The sequence below is a fragment of the Hemiscyllium ocellatum genome, chromosome 25 (genome assembly GCF_020745735.1).
Source record: "Hemiscyllium ocellatum isolate sHemOce1 chromosome 25, sHemOce1.pat.X.cur, whole genome shotgun sequence".
Taxonomy (NCBI): Eukaryota; Metazoa; Chordata; class Chondrichthyes; order Orectolobiformes; family Hemiscylliidae; genus Hemiscyllium; species Hemiscyllium ocellatum.
The window spans coordinates 22,123,389-22,146,383 of record NC_083425.1 but is presented as its reverse complement, the minus strand read 5'-3'; the positions used below and the strand labels follow the sequence as shown (position 1 = coordinate 22,146,383).

At 39.6% G+C, this 22,995-nt stretch overlaps 1 protein-coding gene across 1 annotated transcript in view; it reads left to right on the top strand.

Annotated features, from left to right (window-relative positions):
* The window catches only part of fam20a (FAM20A golgi associated secretory pathway pseudokinase), a 52,174-nt gene that overhangs the window by 18,381 nt on the left and 10,798 nt on the right, over positions 1-22,995 (top strand). The window contains exons 2-7 of the mRNA XM_060844812.1: positions 3,612-3,784; positions 7,634-7,684; positions 10,905-10,983; positions 16,391-16,483; positions 19,771-19,886; positions 21,971-22,151. Of these exons, the coding sequence (XP_060700795.1) occupies positions 3,612-3,784; positions 7,634-7,684; positions 10,905-10,983; positions 16,391-16,483; positions 19,771-19,886; positions 21,971-22,151 (693 nt within the window). The remainder of the gene's footprint in view (positions 1-3,611; positions 3,785-7,633; positions 7,685-10,904; positions 10,984-16,390; positions 16,484-19,770; positions 19,887-21,970; positions 22,152-22,995) is intronic.

The following is a 22,995-nucleotide window of genomic DNA, read 5'->3' as shown; positions in this document are numbered from 1 at the left end:
AGTTGTGGTCCCATTATCTAAGAGAAAGTATATGATTATTGGAGTACAAAGAAAGTTAATTGGTTGATCTCAGGAATGGAGGGATTTTCTTATGAGGAAAGATTGAGTAGTTTGGACTTGTACTCATGGTGTCTTAAGGGGCTTGACAGGGTGGATGTGTAGAGGTTGTCTGGTCTTGTGGGAGACTCTAGGACAAGACAGTTAATCTTCGAGAAAGGGGCCATTCATTAAAGACAGAGTTGATGAGGATTTTCTTTTTTCAGGGTAGTGAATCCATAGAGTGATTTACTGCCGAGGGATTTTGAGGCTGATCATTAAGAATATTCAAGGCTGCGAGAAACAAAACTTTAGTCAGTAGGAAAATGGAGGTTTAAAGGGGAAAGGCAGAAAAGTGGAGTTGTGGATGATCAGAGCAGTGATGATATCATTGAATGGCAGAGCTGAATCAACGGGCTGAATGGCTTATACTTGTGTTCCTGTGTTTTATCTTTCCTTTTATACATAATGAGAAGTCTAATAATGAAAAACAGTTTTGGTTGTCCACATATGAAGCATATTTTGTAATGTATAAATCAGGTTAAAAAATGCTGCAATTTTTTTATATTTAAGGTGTTTTCACTGAAACATATTAGAACTTCCCATAAATGATGTTCATTGATATGGGTATGTAATAACACGTTCTCACGTGCATTTAAGTAATAATGTGGCAGTTTATCATAGTTTGACAATAAAACTCTCAACTTTATTTATTATTAAAAAATGGGAATTTTGCCTTGAAATTATTATCAAGATATTTTTAACAAAGCAGCAGTAAGATCAAGAAGACACATCATAAAATTGCTGTGCACTTTAATCAGTGGTCACACAATGGGAGTTCTGTACACTTAAATGTATACACAACAATAAACACTGTTAAAATTAGCATCATTGCTAATTAGGATTGGGTGCAAATCACATTTTTAACTTATACGTCAAACCTGCCAGTTGTTCTTTGCATTCTTGGAACTTTTCAGTTAAGTCTGAGGCTGCTTCTGCTGCAGTGAAGTTACTCCAAGAAACAGCTAATTTTCAATTAATGTCATTCTTCAGTGCAGACCACAATAGGGATCATTCAGTCCTCACCTGACAGGCAACCTATCTGAGAATATAAGCAAGGTAGGGACTGCCAGGAATGTAGAATGGCACAAAAGTGTACTGTCTGTGAAAATGCCACAGTTCTATCCAGCAATTCTTGCAGGCAAGGGACTGCTGAAGGCAGACCATTTGTGCCCCAAGGTTTCCATCCTGTTAATGTACAGGTGCTCCTTCAATCAAGGAAAAAGCTCTGTGTTTCAACCATCTGAAGGAGAAAACAGATAGCAGTGCAAACCTAGAGTTATAGCGTCATAGAGATGTGCAGCACAGAAACAGACTCTTTGGTCCAACTCGTCCATGCCGACCAGATATCCTAAATAAATCTAGTCCAATTACCAGCGTTTGAACCCTTTCCATTCATATACCCATCCAGATGCCTTTTTAAATGTTGTAATTGTTCTAGAGCTCTTCCACAATCCCTCGTCTTCTGCCTTAAGTTTGTGTCTTCAGTGTGTCACTAGTCAACTTATACTCCTTCTGCCCAGTGGTAGTGATTTGGCTGCTTTCTGAGTATCCAGGATAAATTCATCACAATTGCAATCACATTCTACAGACTGCTTGCAAACTCCCCCTAATGACAACAAAATATGGTGTCCAGATAGTGGACTTTTTAAGAAAGTAAGAAGGCTGTTGAAATTGAAATCATTTGTACTCTGCAGTTAAAAACAGCCTTTAAAAGCTGAAGCTGTGCAATATTCTCCTCCCTGCACTGTCGGTGGTCCCCTGTTGACAGGCCCAACTTGGGAACTCCAATAAAAGCAAAGTACTGCAGATTCTGGAGATCTGAGATAAAATCAGAATGTGCTGGGGAAGCCTGGCAGTGTTGACAACATCTGTAGAGACTGAAACAGAGTTAATGTTTCAAGTCTGATGTGAATCTTCTTTGGATGGAGACTTGAAACATAAGCTCTGTTTTTCTCCACAGATGCTGTCAGACCTGTTGAGTTTCTGCAGCAGTTCTGAATTAGAAACATCTTGTATCTACACAGTGAAGCCAACATCAACTGATCTTATGAGCTTAGCCCAGTGAAATAGCTGCAAGTTCTAATATCAGTGGAACCAAAACCACCATTTCAGTGAAATGGAAGATTAAGCTTCATATTTTCTGCTATTTGAAAATGTTACCAAAAAGTCACATAAGTGTTGATTCAAAATCTATAATAAGTAGAGAATAGTCATCTTGGCATAGTGTTAATTTAAGGATTTATATTCCTTTAAAGATGCTAACTAATGTCAGATTGTTTCATGTAAGCTCTTGCTTTGAGTCATTATTGAGGGACTTGTTCAGCATTCCATAGCTGCACAAAAAGGCAACTACTTTTATTTTGTCAGACTACATACTATTTAGTTTAAAGAGTGGGAAGATTTGAAAGCATCATCATAGCAATTACAGCAGTGAACAGTGCCAGACTGTACACACCTGATGAACAAAAACTATTTGTGTTCTTGCTGCTCTGCCTGGAGAAAACCTCGGCCAAGCTGATTTATTGGTGCGATATTAAATTTTTCTTTACTCTTTCAAAACTTCCTGTGAGAGCAAAAGAGAAAATGCTGGAAAATCTCAGCAGGTCTGGCAGCATCTGTAAGGAGAGAAAAGAGCTGACGTTTCGAGTCTAACTGACCCTTTGTCAAGATGAGCTTTGACAAAGGGTCAGTTAGACTTGAAACGTCAGCTCTTTTCTCTCCTTACAGATGCAGCCAGACCTGCTGAGATTTTCCAGCATTTTCTCTTTTGGTTTCAGATTCCAGCATCCGCAGTAATTTGCTTTTTTTCTGTGAGAGCGTTTATCTAGTTTTATTTCCTGTGCTAACTTTTAGGCAGAATGCCACCTCAAAGGGCAGCACCATGGCTCAGTGGTTAGCACTGCTGCCTCACAGCAGCAGGGACCTACGTTTGATTTCACTTCAGGTAACTGTGTGGGATTTGCACATTCTCCCCATACCTGTGTGAGCTTCCTCCGAGTGCTCTTGTTCACTCCCACAATCCAAAGGCATGCAAGTTGGGTGGATTGGAGATTAGATTTCCCTGTAGTGTCTAGGGATGTGTAATAGTATAATAGGTGGATTAGCTGTGGGAAATGCAGGGGTTAGGGTCGGGGTCTAGGTGGTGGTCTTCGAGGGTCAGAAAGACTCAGGGGATGAATGGCTTCTTTCTGTGCTGTAGGGATTCTGTGTTACCTGTTTGCTCGGATTAATAGTTTTCAAATAGAAATCCACAAACATGTTTGAGTTGCTGGTACTTTTTGTTACATTTTGGTCCCTTTTACTCTCCAATTCATAATTACTGATCTTCAATACAATCTTGTTTGTGTAGCAAAGTGAAACCAATATTTAAAATCACAAAAGCAAAACACAAGTTAGAGAGGTGTTGGCTTTTGAATTTTAGCTTCATTACAGCTTTCAGGCCCTTATCCTATAACTTGTTTCACAGAAGCCAATACACTAACCTTTATATTTGTTCTATCTTCTATTTGAAGGAGAAGAGCACGAAGAGGGGACACAGGAACAAAGTACCACTCCCGGGTTTACCTGGCTTCTAATTGGCTGAAGTTTCACTTAGCAATTGATAGCTATGGATTGTACCCTCGACTGGAAACATTTATTGATGACCTGCTTGAAGACCTGGCTGTTGTTGACATCAGTGAAGTTGGTAAGCTCTCTTACAAATAGACAAAGCCACTGCAATTGGTTTGGATTGGTGCAAACCCACATGATGGTCTCCTGGTGTCATGCATCACAGTACATAGGGTCCACAGCAAAGGCTCAGGCCTTCCAAGTGAGCTGGTCTGTGCTGGCTTTCCTGCGCCATATACTTGTGTAAAGTAGGAGGAGTTTTAGAGTCATAGTCATATCACTATGACTCTAAATCTCCTCTCACTCTACACAAGGCTCTTTACAAAAGGTGAAGGGGAACCTGTAGATGTAGTGTATTGGATTTCCAGAAGGCAATTGATAAGATGGTGCATTAAAGGTTACTGTGCAAAATAAAACTCCTGGTTTGGGGGGTAATATATTAACATGACTAGAAGATTATCTGGCTAGCAGAAAACAGAATATGCGTAAATGGGTCGTTGTCTGATTGACAGGATCTGACAAGTGGAGGCCCACAAACGTTTGTGCTGGGACCTCAACACTTTACAGTTTCCATCAATAATTTAGGTGAAGGAAGCAAAGGCATGGCAGCTAAATTTTATGATAACACCATGATAAGTAGAAAAGTATATTGTAAAAAAGACATAGGAAGTTGCAGATTGATATACATAGGTTTAGTGAATTGTCAGAAATCTTGTAGCTGGAGTATAATGTGGGAAAATTATACAGTTGTTTACTGTAGCAGGAAGAATGAAAAAGTAATGTGTTATGAAAATGGAGAATGAGTAGAGAATTCTGAGATGCAATGGAATTTAGCTTATCTAGTGTATGAGTCACAAAACAATAGTATGCAGGTGCACCACGTAATGAAGAAAGCTTATGGAACAAGAGGAATTGAACATAAAAGTAAGGATATAATGCTTCAATAATACAGGGTATTGGTGAGACTATATCTTGAATATTGTGAGCAGTTCTGATCTTTTTATTTGATGGGAGATGAAAAAAGAGGATGAAAATATGTTGGAGATGGTTCAGAGCTGGTTTATGGGAATGATAAATGCTAATACTGTTTGGTGAGTGGGTTGCCTTGTGATACAGGCTGGGCTCATTTCCAATGGAATTTAGAAGAGTGAAAGGTGATGTGCTGAAGAATATAAAATCCTAAATGGCTTTGACAAGGTAAGACCTGGAAATAATGTTTCCACTTATGAGTCTAGAACTAAGGGAGGCTGTTTTAAAATTAGGACATGGATGAGAAAAACTATTTTCTGTCAGAGGATTGTGTGACTTTGGAAATATCTCTGCTTCTGAAGCCAGTGGAAGCAGGGTTATTGAATATTCTTAAGGTGGAGGTTAGTAAATTCTTCTTGGGTGAAGGAATCAAACATTATTAGGGTAGATGGGAAGGTGGGATATGAAGCATAAAAAGAGCAGCCATGATCTTACAGAATAGTGGAGCAGGTTTAAGGGGTCAAAGATCTACCTCTGCTGCTATTCCATTCATTCATATATACATTGCCAGAATGAAAGTAACACTGTGAACTTCATCTTTGTGGTAAAAAACAGAACAAACATAGGAACAGAATTGGAAACGTTAGAGGAATGTCCCCACTAATCACAAGAGGATTGGAGTACAGGAACAGTGAGTTTTGCTTCAGTCGTAATAGGAGATTGGTAAGACTGCATCTAGAGAGCTGTGTGTACTTTTGGTCTCTTTATCTCAAGAATGATATTGTTGCCATGAACTGAGTGTGACAAAGATTTTCACATCAGAAATTTATTCCTGGGATGACACACCTGTCCTAAGAAGAGACTAGGCAGATTGCACCTGTATTCTCTCTAGTTTTAAGTATAAGAGGTGATCACATTGAAATCTAGAAACTACTGAAAGGGATCGACATAGCAGATGCAGGTAAGCCATTTCCCCTGATTGGGGAATTCATTTAATAGCATCATGGCTGACTGTTTTTTTTTACCCACCCTATTCTCATAACACTTTACAACAATAATAAATTAACCTCTACTTTAAATATACTCAAAGACTAAGCTTCCACACCCCTCTAGAGTAGAGAATTCCAAAGATTGACCACCCTCTGAGTAAAGGAAATTCTCATCTCAGTTCCAAACCACATCCCCTTCGTTTTTAGATTGTACCTTTGGAAGTAAATTCCCAATTTCGCCAGGTATTTAAGTGTTTGTTTTGAGGCCTTTTCGAGTAAGAATAAGGAATATGAGACTCGTTTATCACAAGGTTTTTTCTGACTACATCAGTGGTGAATTTTACAACTGACCCTGATAAGGTATAGTGTCTTGCTTTCGAGCCAGGAAGGTGAAGGTTAATAATAATCAGGTTTTCTTGGATTAATTTCCTTATCTGTAATGTGTAATAGGCCTGGCTTCCATGCAGAAATCAAATTGCTATCCAGGGAATATTAAACCATAGGAGCAATAAAAGTGCTGAAAACATCAAAGGCCTTTGTGTTTTTTGTGAATGAATCCCAGCTCATTCAGACATCAGCAGTACTCAGTGTTAATCCAGAATCGTGCGATGGTTGTCTCAGGGGAATGTTGGAATGAATAGTGACTCCATCATTATGTAAGTACCAGATGTGATATTTGGAATGCTCCTACCTTAGGTCAAAAGTAATTACTGTTGTTGGAGTAAGTAAAATGTTTCTGTGATGCATGAAGACTCAAAAGAGAGCTTTGAGTTTTGCCAAAACAAATAAAGAAGCAAATTGCTAATGAAGTAAAAACAACATAAATCCCAGGTTTCTATTGTACAGTTTGACACAGCAAACTCCTGAATAATTTTCAATGTGTGTAAATATTTTAGCATTATTCAGTGTCTTATTTAATAATTGATTAGTTTATTATCTTATCTATTGTTCATTCAAATTTCTAACAGATTCCTGTAATTATACTCTTAACTATAAAAGAAACAGAGCTTTGGAGCTAAATTAAATAGATATCCTGTATAGAGCATAGAAACAGGATTGTACAAATGTTTAATTACACAGTTCTGTATCTTCTCGGACATGATAAATGCAGGTCTGGTGCATTAGAGTGTACAGCAGTTTTACATGGAATATGGAGGAGTTGAAGGGTTAATGAATGATATCAGATTATTAACAATTATTGTCAGAAACACAGAGATCAAGACAGAAGTGAAGGCTGGTAGTGGCAACTGTACAAACCCAGATGTTGATTTGCCTTTTTATTTAACTCTGTGATCTGGCTGTATTGCTCACAAGACAAAGCTTTTCACTGTGTCTCGGAACACGTGGCAATAAATTCAATTCAATTAATCAATTCAATTCAAACTGCTTTCACTGAACATGTTACCAAGTTGCCTTGGTCTTGATCTGTTTCATTCAAAGGCCCTATTGTGTTTGGAAATAAAACATTTTTAAGAAAGTTATTATTTGAGAGTGATTTTGTACAATTTTTGGCTGTACATTTTATACAAAATCTCTTGAAAATCAAAGCGGACAGTTATAATCATAATGTAATCCTGCTGCGTGTTGTTGAAGCTAACTTGTGTAGCCAAAAGTGCACCAGACGAGACTGCTTGTTTACTTCAAACATTTAAATAAGCTCAGCTTAAGTTTCAAAAGTTTACAGAAGATCAAATTGAGCATGTTTGACGTTTGCTTTGGTATAGCACTAGAGTTACACGTTGTCAAATTTAAGTGGTGTGAGGTGGCCTCCCAAACAACACTGACCTTGCTGCAGTACAGAAACAGGGTCAAATTGTGCTCTTCAGTTATGTACTGTCACTTTTGGAATCGCCCTGAAATATAAACTGCTTCATAGATACCCAGAAATGGCAGTCTCCCTCCTTCTTAGGTGATTAATTTTTAATCTTTTAATTATTATAAATAAAATATTTTTACATATTTCATAGATTACACGTACGATGAAAAGGCTTTGAATGGCAGATGCAATTGTAAAGAAGGTATGAGTGAAATTTAACCTTCTCTATTCTGAATCATATTTCTTGCTTTCCAGTAAATAAAAGCCGATCACAGTGCAGCCTAATATTGTTGCTTTATGTCAAGATTAGCACAAGACCCTGAAGCATCAAATTTTAATCTTAGTTAATAAAAGCATTAGTTGCTTTGATGGACAAAATGAAGCAACCTTAAAACTATGTGATGTAACTGATGTTTTTGGACTTTGATATTTTTGGCCACTATAAATCACTTGTATTTGAGCAGAACCTTCACTGTTTGAGCTGGTTTAAAGTAAACTTTGTATCTGTTCCTGCTACAGGAAAGTGACGCGTGACTCAACAGGAGAGGGGAAAAAAACAATTTGACTTTTTTCTACTTTGTGTCATTTGTGGTTGATGCTCACTGCTATTAAAAGCACATCAGCAACATTTTCACACTCAGTTCTGGTCAAGCACACAGAAAGTTGTTCAGCAAACCCCTTTGAATGAAAAGGTGTTTGTTTTGAGCACTTAGACCCCTTACTATTGAGAACTGTGACATTGCTGATTGCAATGAAATCTGTTTAACCTTAGCCTGATCAATATTACCTTTTGCACCTTTTTTTTAGACTTACAGTGTGGAAACAGGCCCTTCGGCCCAACAAGTCCACACCGACCCGCCAAAGCGCAATCCACCCATACCCCTACATTTACCCCTTACCTAACACTACGGGCAATTTAGCATGGCCAATTCACCTGAACCGCACATCTTTGGACTGTGGGAGGAAACCGGAGCACCCGGAGGAAACCCACACAGACACGGGGAGAACGTGCAAACTCCACACAGTCAGTTGCCTGAGTCGGGAACTGAACCCGGGTCTCAGGCACTGTGAGGCAGCAATGCTAACCTCTGTGCCACCGTGCCGCCCAATTAGATTACTTACAGTGTGGAAACAGGCCCTTTGGCCCAACAAGTCCACACCGACCCACCGAAGCGCTACCCACCCATACCCTTACATTTACCCCTTACCTAACACAACGGACAATTTAGCATGGCCAATTCACCTGACCCGCACATCTTTGGACTGTGGGAGGAAACCGGAGCACCCGGAGGAAACCCACGCAGACACGGGGAGAACGTGCAAACTCCACACAGTCGGTCACCTGAGTCGGGAACTGAACCCGGGTCTCAGGCGCTGTGAGGCTGCAGTGCTAACCACTGTGCCACCGTGCCGCCCACAAATGAAAATGTGTTTTTCTCATAGCAGTAGGACAGTACAATGTTTGAGGCTGATAAAATGGTGTTTGTATTTAAGTAGAGAAATGAACCATGTGTCCAAATGTGCAAATACCAGATATTTGATCCAACATTAGGGGAAGGATCAAGTCTAGAGCCAAAACTACTATGAGGATCCTGTGTAGTAACTAGAAGGAGGGGAGTTAAATATTCTAAGTAGAATGCTATATGAATTACTATCTAAGATTTGAGTGTTAGGCAATTAACATCATGTCTATGTCCTATTGAGCAACAGTTTTTGAAGTGTAGGTTGCTGTTCGAAGCAGACCTGGTATACTGTGTTTCTCTTACCTCAAAAAAATGTCTTGCCAAACAGTACAAAGTTTGTTTTCCACAAAGGGAGTAGTTTACCTTCAAACTAAAACTTCATCCCATTGGAAATATGAAGTTTATAAATAAGCAATTTGTTGAAGTGCTGTTTAGAAGATGTTTCATATCATAGGATCATAGAATGGCTGCAGCACAGAAGGGGACTATTCAACCCATCATGTCTATGCTGGCTGTTTTTCACATAATGCTGTTTGCTTGCCCTTTCCCCTCTCAATCAGGGCCTGACTGACACACTATGTCACCCAGTCCTCCAGGATTTAAAGGTCAACATGGCAAAGGTTAAGTTAATACAGCTACTGTGCCACATGCTGATTTGAAAATCAGAGAGCACCTCAGCTGCCAACTTAGTAGGGTTTTTTTTCCCATTCAAGGTTACATTATACCTAGCACAGAGTAAAATCAAAAGTGTGCTTAATAACTTTCCAGCACACTGGGAACATTAAGGAGTTGATAATGTGATCCAGGCTACACATGCCAGAATTGTTTTTAGGTTAGATTACTTACAGTATGGAAACAGGCCCTTCAGCCCAACAAGTCCACACCGACCCGCCACCCACCCAGACCCATTCCCATACATTTACCCATCACCTAACACTACGAGCAATTTAGCATGGCCAATTCACCTGACCTGCACATTTTTGGATTGTGGGAGGAAACCGGAGCACCCGGAGGAAACCCACACAGACACAGGGAGAACGTACAAACTCCACACAGAGAGTCACCTGAGGCGGGAATTGAACCCGGGTGACTGGCGCTGTGAGGCAGCAGTGCTAACCACTGTGCCACTGTGCCACCCATAGAAGGTTCCAAAGGTGCTTTACATGCCTTTCCCAATCTTTGCCCCATGTGTAAAATTGGATCATTTTTATATTACATTTACATTTGGCTCCCAGTATGCAACAGAAAATCTCAAGTGCACTGAAGGCCATAGAATTCTGCACAAAATGTTCAAGGGCACTCATGATCACACGATTGACCTGAATGTCAGTAATCATGAGGGAAATTTAATTTTAGAACAGAATGCGCTACCTTGGAATTCTTTCTACCTCAATCTGGTACTGGTGTGCAGGAAGAACAATAGTTTTACAGTAGTTATTGTGTATATAAGGTTATATTATAATAAATATGAAGTATGAGCTGATCTAGCATTGATGTAATTCCCTGAAATGAAAGGTCATGACATAAATTGCTACAGCTATCTAGAAGCTGGCTTGCTTGGCGCCAGTGTCAGTGTTTTGTAATTCTGAAATACACAAGTGAAACTACACTTAGTTTAATTGTTTGGGACTTAGGGCATCATTCTGCGGAAGGAAGCACTTTTCCCTCAATCATGAGAATTACAGTTTTTAACTGAAGGATGGGAATTGTGGGCAGAAGTTGTGGATTTCCCACTTAAAACTACATGGACAGTCTGCCTCATATAACCGAAAGTGCTTGCTCTGTTATAAAGACACTGCACCTTGGCTTCAAGTTTTTTTTAATTCTCTGTTTGTCTTGGATAGTGAGTAGTGGCTAACAGCAGTATTCAAATGAAGGTATTCTATATGTTATGAAACATTATTTTATCTGTTGATTTTCTTGGTGTGTTTGATTTTCTTGGTGTTTTCTCCCCACAAGTTGTGAAGCCAAGTGGGGTTCATCTGAAACTGCTCCTAAAATTTCAGAATTTCGGCAAAGCAATATTCAAGCCTATGAGGTAAGTCAATTCACCAACACCCAATAATGCAAATTAAACAGTCTGTAACTCTTTCACTTTGGAGTGGATGATTCGATTTTGTAATTGTTCATCACTACTATAAATATACCAATGAAAAAGGGTACAAAGAAAGATTGAGGATATTGCATTTTTCCCATGAGTTGTTGATGTCCATATGCTTAAATCAAACTGCAGAGATACTGCGAGAGACAGACCTTGGGAATGACACATACTACTTTTAATTCTTGGCATTTTTTGCTCATCATTTTCTTGAAAATAACCATAAAACAATCCTTTTTTTTAACTTACTAATTGTTTTCTCCTTCCCATTGCCCTTAAAGGCATTGTTTATTACCATGAGTCTAAAAGGTACTGGACTTCCTCTCTGTTATGTTGCTGATTTGGACATTATTCAATGTGAGTCATTACTGAGCTTTTCACACTAACTGACCTTGGTCTGCACACATACACATGAGCCGCCATCACCTTCAAGAGTAGATAGGAATGAGAAATAGGCAGTAACTTTACAATATTCTCATGTTCTGTAAATGAACACCAAAGAGAGTTAAGTGAATGGTGTCATAGAAATGTATAGCATGGAATTAGGAGGAGTCACTTCATTTTATTATTTTCTGCTCAACCATAAACATGATTGTAAGGAAAATGGTTACAACTTCACAACAAATAGCACCTGGTGAGAAAACCTTAGCCATTATTTCTAAGACATTAAAATTAATTGACTATCCCGTCTCCAACCACTGGTCATAGTTTGATTCAATGAAAATGCACTCAAATGTCACCAACATTAATGGAAATACCACATTCTGAACTGAGTTCCAGTTTTTAAAATGTTACAACGAACCAGAAAAACAAGTTTCAAACTCCACCACAAAACTTTTGGTCACTCAATAAAATGGAATTTACCTCTCATTAGCAATGGTCAGAGGTAACCAGGCCTATGAAAGAAGGTGAGTTACAGTCTTGACCTATAGTTTGACCTGTTAACCTTCATGCTTAAAGAAATTCATTATTCCACTGTATATCACATGTCGCAAGCAGGTGGCTTCACCCACAAATCTAACTGAAGTAATCAGTACCAAGATTAAAAGCTTCTTTCCCTTCATAGAAAACTGTCACTATACAATAAATGGTCAGACTTCCAAGACCCCCAAGGGGATTGTCTGAGATTATGGTGTAGCATTGCTGAAAACTTTGAAAAAATGGCATACATGATTCTGCTATTTCTCTGAAATTTCTGCTGAAATTAAAGTGAAGATAATTGCAATCCACTGTGGAAATCTTACTCACTTTAAAATTTAAATTTCACAAATTTAAAGTAAAATGCATATTTTGCTGTTCAACATCAAATGAATACATAATAATCATGCTGCTGGGTCTCCTATTTTTTTTAAATATGGCCAAACTACTCATCAACACTGTTGCAACCCACTTGCAAAGGTGTTCTGATTATCAAGACCCCCTACTCCAGGGTTCCGTAAAAGTAAATGATACATCCTGGTGCAGTAGATTTTGCAACAGTACCACCATAGCCAAAGTTTAAAGCAAAACAAATCACAACCTTTACATGATGCAGATTTCAACATTCGTGTTGGAGTGTGTTCATGAACTGCAATACTGGCTCACAGTTGAGAAGATGTTCACAAGCTACAAGGTAATTCATATCAATTGAGCATTTCAATTATGTTCAAACATGTAACACTCAAGTGTAACTGCTATTCAAGATGCGGCTCTCAGTTATTATACTTTAGAACTCTAAGCATTAAAAACTAATGTGCCAGCTGTGGCTCGGTCAGTCAGACATTTGCCTCTGAGGCAAATATTTGTGGATAGAAGACAATGTGCATTTGAGCACAAAGTTCCAGCATAATGTTGGAGTGCTGCACTATTATACATGCTGTCTTTTGGAGGAGATGCTAAACTGAACTTGCCCCCTCAATTTTCACAAAAGAGCGCATGAATCTAATTTTAATAAGAGCAAGGGAATTATCCCTGGTGCCCTGATCAATGTATATCCTTCAACCAACATCACAAGATCAGCTTATTGATCATTATTACATTGCTATCTACAAATTGATTGCTCCAGTTCCTACATTACAAAAGGAATTATCCTTAAAAGTACTTAATGGACTGTGAAACGCATTGTGACATCCTGAAGTCTGGAAAGGTGTCTGATAAACGCAATTTTTCCTTAATATTTGTATTACTAACTGATACCAGGAAGCAATTCACGAGATAAATTGGTTGAATTTGAGCTTGTTTTGAGTGTCAATCACAGCAGGTTAAAAATCTCAGTCCCTGTTCAGTCTAGGATTCCTAATAGGACAGTCCAACTTAGCAATTGATGATCTCACCCGATGAGCAGGGGGATTGCTTTCATAGACCACCCAAATGCAAAAACAAAGCAAAATTCAGACTGATCCAGTTCAGATTTTGTAAAGACCTTGGGAGCTCAGCCAAAGAAAATATACATGAGGTGGAACTTGTCTTTTTGTTTTGTTTTAGTGAGATTCATGGGGCCCTGTCTGACATGGCATACAACATTTTGCCCTTCACTTTCTTAGTTTTTAAATGGGCTCTTGAGGACTTTTCTTATGGAATGGCACGTCAGGGGAAGTGCTCATTGTTGCTGGTGCTTCCCAGTGTTCCCACTGCCTTTATCATATTTAAAGCAAACTGTGCTCAACTTCCAATACTGCAAACCAGGAACCGGCCCTCACATTGCACAGCTGGCTCAGTGGTTAGTACTGCTGCTTCACAGCGCCAGGGACCCGGGTTCAATTCCAGCCTCGGGCAACTGTCTCTGTGGAGTTTGCACATTCTCCCCATGTCTGCGTGGGTTTCTTTAGGGTGCTCCAGTTTCCTCCCACAATCCCAAGATGTGCAGGTTAGGTGAATTGGCCAAGCTAAGTTGCCCATAATGTTCAGGGATGTGTATGTTAGATGCATTAATTAGGGGTGTATGTAGAGTAATAGGTTCGGGGAATGGGTCTAGATGGGTTACTCTTCAGAGGGTCAATGTGGACTTGTTGGGCCAAAGGGCCTGTTTCCACACTGGAGGGATTCTGTGATTCTATGAGAGGAAAGAAAGGCTTCCTCCACACTTTACAGACAGGGACTTGAAGGTGATGTGAAGAGGAGGGCTGTCTTCTCTCCTGCAGACTGCCACAAGAGGTCATGCCACCTGGACCTAAATAGCTCAGGTGAGTGCTGTATTTCAAGTCAGGAGGGGACAGCCTGCAATGAAAGAAAAGGCCAATGATCCTCTGCATCCTTCAAGATAAGGGCCACCATCGTCTCTCTGCTACCTCACACCTCCTGGGCCACCACTGTCTCTAACTCTGCCACTGCACACGCTTCACACTAAAGCTCATGGACTGGAACTCTCACTATTCCATCCATCAAGTCCACGCAATGACTCCCATCCATCTCATTCCCCAACTGCTAACACTTGCTGCCATCTGAGCTTCGTAGTCACTGGGGAGACCTTACCACGTCTCCTGCTAATGTATCACCACTAACAGCTCTTCCATCCACTTCCATCATATTCAACCCGGCCGTTGTCTCATTGCAAGAGAATTTGTCCCCTAATTGAGCTGAGAAGTGAATTACCAATGGGTGGTGGGAGGGGACGGTGGACATCAGCTCCTCACTCCATGCATTAACAAGATTCTTGGATTAACCAGAGAAGAGCATGACCACTTGTGGGGATGAAGAGACCTCAAGAGGAAGCTGCTGAGCCCTGAGATGATACACTCACAGAATTTTTCTCTGCACCTCCACCAACTCAAGAGACTTTCACCTCGATGGGTATTCTTCCTAGATGTACTCGGGAGCACAGTCTGGTGACTATGGCATGTTAAACCTCACATGAATCTCAGCAAAAATGACATTTAGCCAAAATATGGGAATAGTCACCCCAATGATACTTTTTGTTATCTCTATTTCCCAACAAGGGCGGCATGGTGGCTCAGAGGTTAGCAGTGCTGCCTCACAGAGCCAGGGACCCAGGTTCAATTCCACTCTCGTGTATCTTTATGGAGTTTGCATGTTGTTCCTGGGTCTGTGTGGGTTTCCTCCGTATGCTCCAGTTTCCTTCCACTGTCAAAAGATGTGCAAATTAGGTGCATTGGCCATGCTAAATTGCCACATAATGTTCAGAGATGTGCAGGCTAGATGGATTAGGTTTGGGAAATGCAGGGTTATGGGGATGGGGTAGGAGTCTGGGTGGGATGATCTTCGGAGAATTGTCGTATACTTGATGGGCCAAATGGCCTCTTTCCATACTGTCGGGATTCTATTATTCTTACTTTTTGCCATTGTGCATGCCATACTGGGGATTGGAAAATTCCACCTATTGTAAAAATACTTCATTTTCAAGGATTTAATGCCTGCATTGGACTAAAAAAGGAACACACACAGCCATGCTTGTTAAGTATAGATTTGATTTTCAAACAGCAAATATGCATTTTACTATTTAGGAAATGCCATTTTAAAGTGGTTTTACATGCAAGTCTTCAGGGCATATGGCATTAACATTAGCCAGCAGGTCTCTTCTGCTTTGTTTCATTCATGTAGTTTTAGTTCCTCCATTGCCAATATTCAAGTAGTCAGGCAGTATCAATGGAGAGAGAAGCACAGTTAATATTTCCGCTCAATAACCTTCTATCAAAACTGCAAAAAGTTGCCAATTTTTTATGTTTAAGCAAGTTCAGGGGAAGGGAAAGATGGGAGAGGAGGAAAGCTTGAAAGGGAAGGTGTGTAAATGGGGAAAGGCAGGAGAGACTAAATGGGGAAAGGCAGGAGAGATGGGGTGATGGTTCAAGGCAAAAGGGGATGGTAGCGCACAAACCCTCAAAATCTCTGACAACCTCCTTCAATTCTGATTGCATCTCTCTTTTCCTGTCTTTCTGTTACCATGACCATACCAACCAATGTTGTAAGAAGATTTAAAATCAGCAGCAATTACTTCTGTTTGACAATATCATTACTGTACACTGTGGATATGCAGTCAGAAAGAAAACAAAAAATAAATTCTTCCATGGTCTTTCTGCCGGAATGTAACTATGACCATCCAATATCTTCTTAAAGGATGGTTTATGAATGTATGTGTCTCCATGGCCTATCACTGACTAGTCCAGCAGTTAAAAGAAGGTATTCAGAACATAAGGAGTCAGACTCTTTCTGACAGCTGGCTACACAGCAGATTGCAGGAAGTCAGTAGGTCACTGTGAAATCATGGGAAGAGCCATTAAGAGGAGAATTAAAGAAATAATTCACAGAGGTAATGTGCATGTGTGCACGTAATAACCAGGTTAATGCTACCCTTTAATTTGTTGAATGATGAATGATCCACACTACAAAAGAAATATTCCTTCCATTTTCTCAGGCAGAAACGAGAGGACGAAACTCCAGCAGATGTATTTTATTTTGTTGACATTCAAAGACATAATGCTGAAATAGCTGCTTTTCACCTGGACAGGTAAGGCCAAATTAAAGAATCCAGTGTAACTGAGTGAAAATGGAATGCGGTTTTGCTAACACTAAGGTGGCAATGAAATGAATTACGGGCTGTTTCTATGTTTTTACAGACTTCAATAGCAATAGCTCCCTGGTAGAATAATGCGATTGAACAATGATTCACTTCATTGTATATATTAATGTATTCATTAATTCTTGTTGGTCTTTGTAGTGCTCTGTAGGGTTTGAATTTTTGATGCAAGTTTTTTTTAACTGATTAATATTTAAACAGTGGAAAGGCAACATTTATTGTCTATTCGTAGTTGATTGGAATTTATAAATGAGCAGCTGACTCAATATTTCAGATGGGATTAAGTCAGCCTCGTAGCATTGTACTGGGTCTTGTAAGCACAGACCAAGTAGGCAGGATGAGATTTTATTGAATTAATGGTTTTTTACAATAATCCACCTGCCATCTTGCTCAACTTTCTGGTGATTTATTGAAGGACCAAAAGCAAGAAGTTTTTGAGCAATATGATCTTGGGAATTAACATTTCTGTTTTCTCTAAATGTTGTCGTAAATGCTAGTGTGAATACAAGCACCTGGGGTGAAAATTAATGTTCTCTTGCTTGTGGGTTTGAAGATCCTACATTGTGGAAGCTGGCCATTCAGCCCATCGAGCCTACACCGACCCTCTGAAGAGCATCCAATCCAGACCCACCCTTCTACCCTATCCCTGTAATCCTGCATTTCCCGTGGCTCATACACCTAGCCTGCACATCCCTAAGTTGGGGTGGGGAGAGTGCAGTCGGCACATGCCTGCCACCAGTTGTCTATTACACCCCCTTTTTACTGAGTGGGGGTACCAGATGTCAAGTTGCCAGTCAACATGTGGACCAGTTAAAGCCCTTAAGCAACCAATTAATGCCCAGTTAATGCTGTGACTGGGATTTAAGCAGCAGATAGAGATCCTGCCCACGGCATCCAGCCCAGGAACTGAGGTAAGACATCCTGGTATTGGGTGGGTAGAGGGCAGAAGCTTGTCTCTGTTCAATGTCTTTGGACAGCTGAGGGGCTGGCCTGCTCTTTCTGATGTTCTTTTAGCTGTGGTGAACAGGGTGCCTTTAATTCCAGCCACATAAATTCAATTCATTGGGAGTATCACTTTAAAAGCCTTATGATTGAAGTGAATCAGGAGAGAACTCAGAAAACCGTAACATCACTTCTAAATAGCTAAGCACAAGTGAGAGCAAGCTATCTGTACACAACTGAATTAATTGACACTTAGTGGTGGGCCATTGTTTGATTTAAATACATTTTAAATTATATTCCTCCCTCATAAAATTTTTAAAAGTATTTTCCATTATCAGTTTTGGGAATGCACATTTAACCATGAGAACAGAATAATGATATCCCCCCAGGAACCCCAAAACACATCTTCTAGTGTTAATGATGTTATGAATCATTCATTTTTCATAAAGGAGGCCAGAATCCATTTCTGATTAGAACAAAAGGGAATTTCTAAGTTTTGAAATATCAAAAACATTCCAGCTCTGGCAAGGCAATGAAATAAACCCATGCTGTGTTGGAGCATAGAAAGGTTTTGTACGAAAGTCCCCTTATGAAGTTGTACTCCTTACAAATCTTCATAAATATTGTTATTGCAAAGATTATAACTGGCTCACATTCCACGTAAGGTTTAAGCCAAAATACTATAATTATGTCAACCACGTAAACTATTGAGAGCCAATATAATCATATATAAGTTCCCTGTAGGGTGAGACATCTACAAAAACAATTGGGTGGAGATTGGATTTTATTTTTAATTCACTTTTTATTGCTAAGACTTAACTGTGGAGTGGAAGATGTTGGAAATCAATAAGTTTCTTAAAAATCTGTCTTTACTTTGTTCTTTCATCTTAATGTTTTCTTTCACAGGAGCAACGTATTGCCATCCAGTTTACATTCCCCCTGTTGCCCCTAAACTGGAAAGATGTTGTGACTCAGGCTTGGTTCCAGTCTGGAATGTGTGTTTGAAGAGGAATGCAAACCTTTCATTCCCTTCCCCCTCAATGGGGAATGCACTAAGAGCTGATCCATCCATCTAGCAGCCTTACTGTGAACTAATACAGCACAGCCCTTCCACTGCTCAGGAAGTGGAATTGAATTTGTCCCAGACATGTGATAGTGAAACTCAATTGCAGTGAAAAGAAAAATTATCATGGGGTGTATAAAACAACTGGCTCTGCTCCCTCCCTGTTGTGTGTCAGCTTGCAAGTTATATTTTAAACCCACAGCATCAAAATGTCTTTGAATACAAGTTGTCAGTGACTTAGCAATCATCGTTACATTGTCCACAAGTATAGACTCTATAAAACGGTGCACTCAAATTTTGCATTCAAACAACAATCTGAATAAGAAAGGGAGAGAAGGGATTTCCATATTCAGTCTTCATCATTAACTGATCGAAAAGCTTCACTGACATTGTTGTATATGACAGGGTCTACAGAGAGCAGGGATAATGGGCTAATTGGATATAACTACTGGTGTCCCACAAAGATTTGTGTTGGGAATTGAACTGTGCATAAAGACATGCTGATGGGTTAAATAGCCATATGTCCTCATTTGACACAAAGAAAAGGAGCATTGTAAGTAGTGTGGATGGATACATAAAATTATAAAGAGATACAAATAGACCAAGCAATTAGACAAACCTCTGACAAATGAATTTTGATGGAGATAACCAAGACTTTGGGCCTAATAGGATGGAATGGGGGTCTTTCCAAATGATGAAAGCTAGAAACAATGGAAATCAAAAGCGAATTGGGGTCCCATAGCCAACATAGGAAATCCATTACTTAGAGTTTCATGGGACTGGGGCATTGATTTTTGAGGAGTGAATTAGAAAATATGCAAACAGTGTTAGGAGGTTGGAACTCTGCGGGATGGATAGATCTTTATTAACCAAAGATATTAAGGAAAAAGGTCAGTAAATGAAGTTGGGTTATGAACAGCCATGATCTTGTAAAACTGGCTCAAGGGTTAAATGGCTTTCTCCTGCTGCTATATTACAAGAAATTTAGGAATATGCACCGTCAACAGTCCCTGTCAGGTATTCAAGCCAAATGGCACTGGGGCTGTTAGGATTGTCCACTTTTTATTTTAAACAACAGATTATACACAGTAGCTGTTAAAGTAACAAATCGTTCAGGAATTTAAATCCCTGCACCTCAGGCACATATGCACTAACTTTGTCTGAAGATATGCGAATCAAATTTATTATTCATTGTATTTGCTTTCCATTAAAGAATTCTTGATTTCCGGCGTGTTCCACCAGTGGCTGGCCGAAAGCTTAACCTAAGTAAAGAAGTCAGAGACCTGACTAGAAATGAAGATTTGAAAGGCACCTTTTTCATCTCACCAGGTAATGAAGAAAGAAGCCAAACTTTACAGAAGCCTGTGTAGTTCAGAACAAAAGCTTTATGACAACTGAAAAGCTACTTAGTTTTCTTCCAACTAAGAGAAGCTAAAAACGGTTTAATCATCTTACATCTAATTATAGGCATGAGTCTGTTTTGATCTTTCCAATGAGTGGAAAGCTGGGTTTGTGTACAATCATTGTTCAACATAGTAACTGCAAAGAGTAACTCTTTTGGAAAATGCATGGGAGAAGCCAGCCTGAGATATTCAGAACAGCAGAAAAGTAGATTTGCAACTGTCCTGTCCAAAATATAATTTCAGATATTTGTTATGCTTCACGAAGGCTGTAAGGCTGAAGTGTTTAATGACAATAAGAGCTTTATTAAGGGAGGTGTTCATTCTGCAATGCCCAAGCTAGATAGAGCTGTTTCTATCCAAAATGGCCAAAGACATTAACATGATGTCACATGATCAGACTGTCAAAGTGACAGTCCAAAACACTTACATTAATGTACAACAATATTCAGTCTTCTCTCATAATGTCCAAATTCAGTAACAATTTTGCGGTGTAAAAAGGGAAGCCAATTTACATCTGATTCGATATTACTAATGTATGTGCTTTATTAAACTATTATTAAATTAAGAAGAGTGCAGAAAAGATTTACTGGACTGAATGGTTTGTGTTATAAGGAGAGGTTGCTTGAGCTGAGACTTTTTTCCCAGGAGCATAGGAGACTGAGGGTGACCTTTTAGAGGTCTATAAAATCATGAGAGACATAGATAAGGTAGAAAGCAGACCGCTTTCCCCTATGGTAGGGGAGTCTAAAACTAGAGGGCATAGGTTTAAGGTGAGAGGACAGAGATAGAAAAGGGTGCAGAGGGTCAATTATTTCACACAGAGGATAGTGAGTGGAACAGACTGCCGGGGTACTGCTGGAAGCAAGTACAACTTCATCATTCAAAAATATTTGGACAGATACATGGATGGGATAGGTTTGGAGGGATAAGGACCAAATGCTGGCAAATGGGATTAGTTTAAATTGTGGAAACTGGGCGACATGGACAAGTTGGGCTGAAGGTCCTGTTTTCATACTGTAGATGTCTATAACTTAATGATTCTAGCTATTTAATTGGCTCTACATTTGATAAACCCATGACATATTTCATCATTTTTCTATTATGTTGAGGCATTTACTATGAAAGGATTTCCACTTAGCAAAAGTGGATAGCCAGGCAAATTTCTATTATTTTAAATTTGGCAACTCAACTATTTTAGTAAACTAGTATAATGTTTGATCCCTCTCCCTTTGATGGTTATAAGAATGTATAGAAGTGTGAAAGAATAACGTTATTTGACTATAAAGTTGCTCCTTTCACATACAATGTCATCTTTCCCATGTTAACTTTTTGTGAAAAACATCTACACAAATACTTCCTCATTACGAAAGGTAACCAAATAAAACTCCCAACTGTTTGTACTAAGCTATTCACTGTTGCCCAGTGGTAATGGAATGAATCTGTCAATATAATCTGGTGACAGATTATTTTGCAAAATGTTTTATTCAGTTCAAAATAACGACCTTGTGAACAAGAAATGCAGCAGAGGATCTTTCTACATGCCTGTCCACAGAAATGAAGGAACATTGAGGACCCAAATAGCAGGAAGTTCTTGTTTCCAGCCAGAGTTGAAAGCTGAACAGTTCTCTTAATTCCTTTGGATGTTGATGAAGTATCAAAGTACACACCTGCCGTTCCTGTAATATCTGCTTTGTAGGTCTGTTAACCTACCAGCAATGTCCTGGAACCACCAGGAATCAGAGATTAATCTCCTGGATTCTGTCAACAACAAAAACATAAAGATTATAGTGCTTTTCTCATTTCTTTTGAATGTTTTTGTTGTTTACTTATAAAGGTATTAAAGATGGGCAAAAGAAGACTGACTTGGTAAGTGGACTGGGGGAAAGTCATTGCTGAGGCTTGCAGGATTATGTCTGGTCAGAGTTGGCAACTCTATTTGTCAGTTTTCAAAATAAGGTCAATATATGGTTATGCCAATGTTGTGAATTAATTGTCTCTATTCTTTTACAGACAACAATGTATGTTTCTTTGCAAGATGCCTGTACTCGTGTAAGACAGAGTATGCAGTCTGTGGGAAACCTCACCTACTGGAAGGGTCAGTGTCTGCCTTTCTGCCTGACCTCCACATTGCCCAGCGGGAACTCATTGAGAACCCGTGGAGCAGATCCTACACGTTTGCTGATAAAAAGGAGTAAGTGCTAGGATTTATCATTCTCAGTATTTCAGCTTCAAAGAGACAGAACATTCTTCCTTTTTAGATAATAGCAACTGAAATGAAACAGGTTTGAATAGAGTACCAGCAGTCACGAGTGGAACACACCAAACGAAGATTTGTATTCCACTGGTTTCCATTCCTTCAGTTATTTTCTAATCAACCTGTTCAGAAATGTCATTACAGACCACTGGAGCAGGTGGAACCTAAATCTGGGCCTCCTGACTCAGAGGTTGGGGCACTACCACTGCACCACAAGAGTTCTGATTCCATTACTTCATTGTTACTTTGACAATTAGCTTCATGGGTGGTGCAGTGGCTCAGTGATTAGCACTGCTGCCTCACAGCGTCAGGGACCCAGGTTCAATTCCACCCTTGGGTGACTATCAGTGAGGCATTTGCACATTTTCCCTGTGTCTGCATGGTTTCCTCCCACAGTACAAAGGTGTGCATTCTAAGTGGATTGGCCATGCTAAATTGCCCATAGTGTCCAGGGCTGTGCAGGCTAGGTGGATTATTCATGGGAAATGCTGGGTTATAGCGTAAGGGTAAAGGTCTGGGTGGGATGCTCTTTAGACAGTCAGTGTGAACTCTTTGGACTGAATGGCCTGCTTCCAAACTGTAGGGACTCTACAAAATTAGTCTCAGCTTGGTAATGGTGATGCAACTGGACAGGTATTTCAGAGACTTAGCCTGATGCTTTAAAAGTTTTGATATTTCTACTTCTGGGGCATAAGGTTTTGGTTCAAGTTCCACCTGCTCTGAAAGTGTGTGATGTGACCTGTCCAAACAGGTTGAACAAAAAATGCAGAACTCACATATT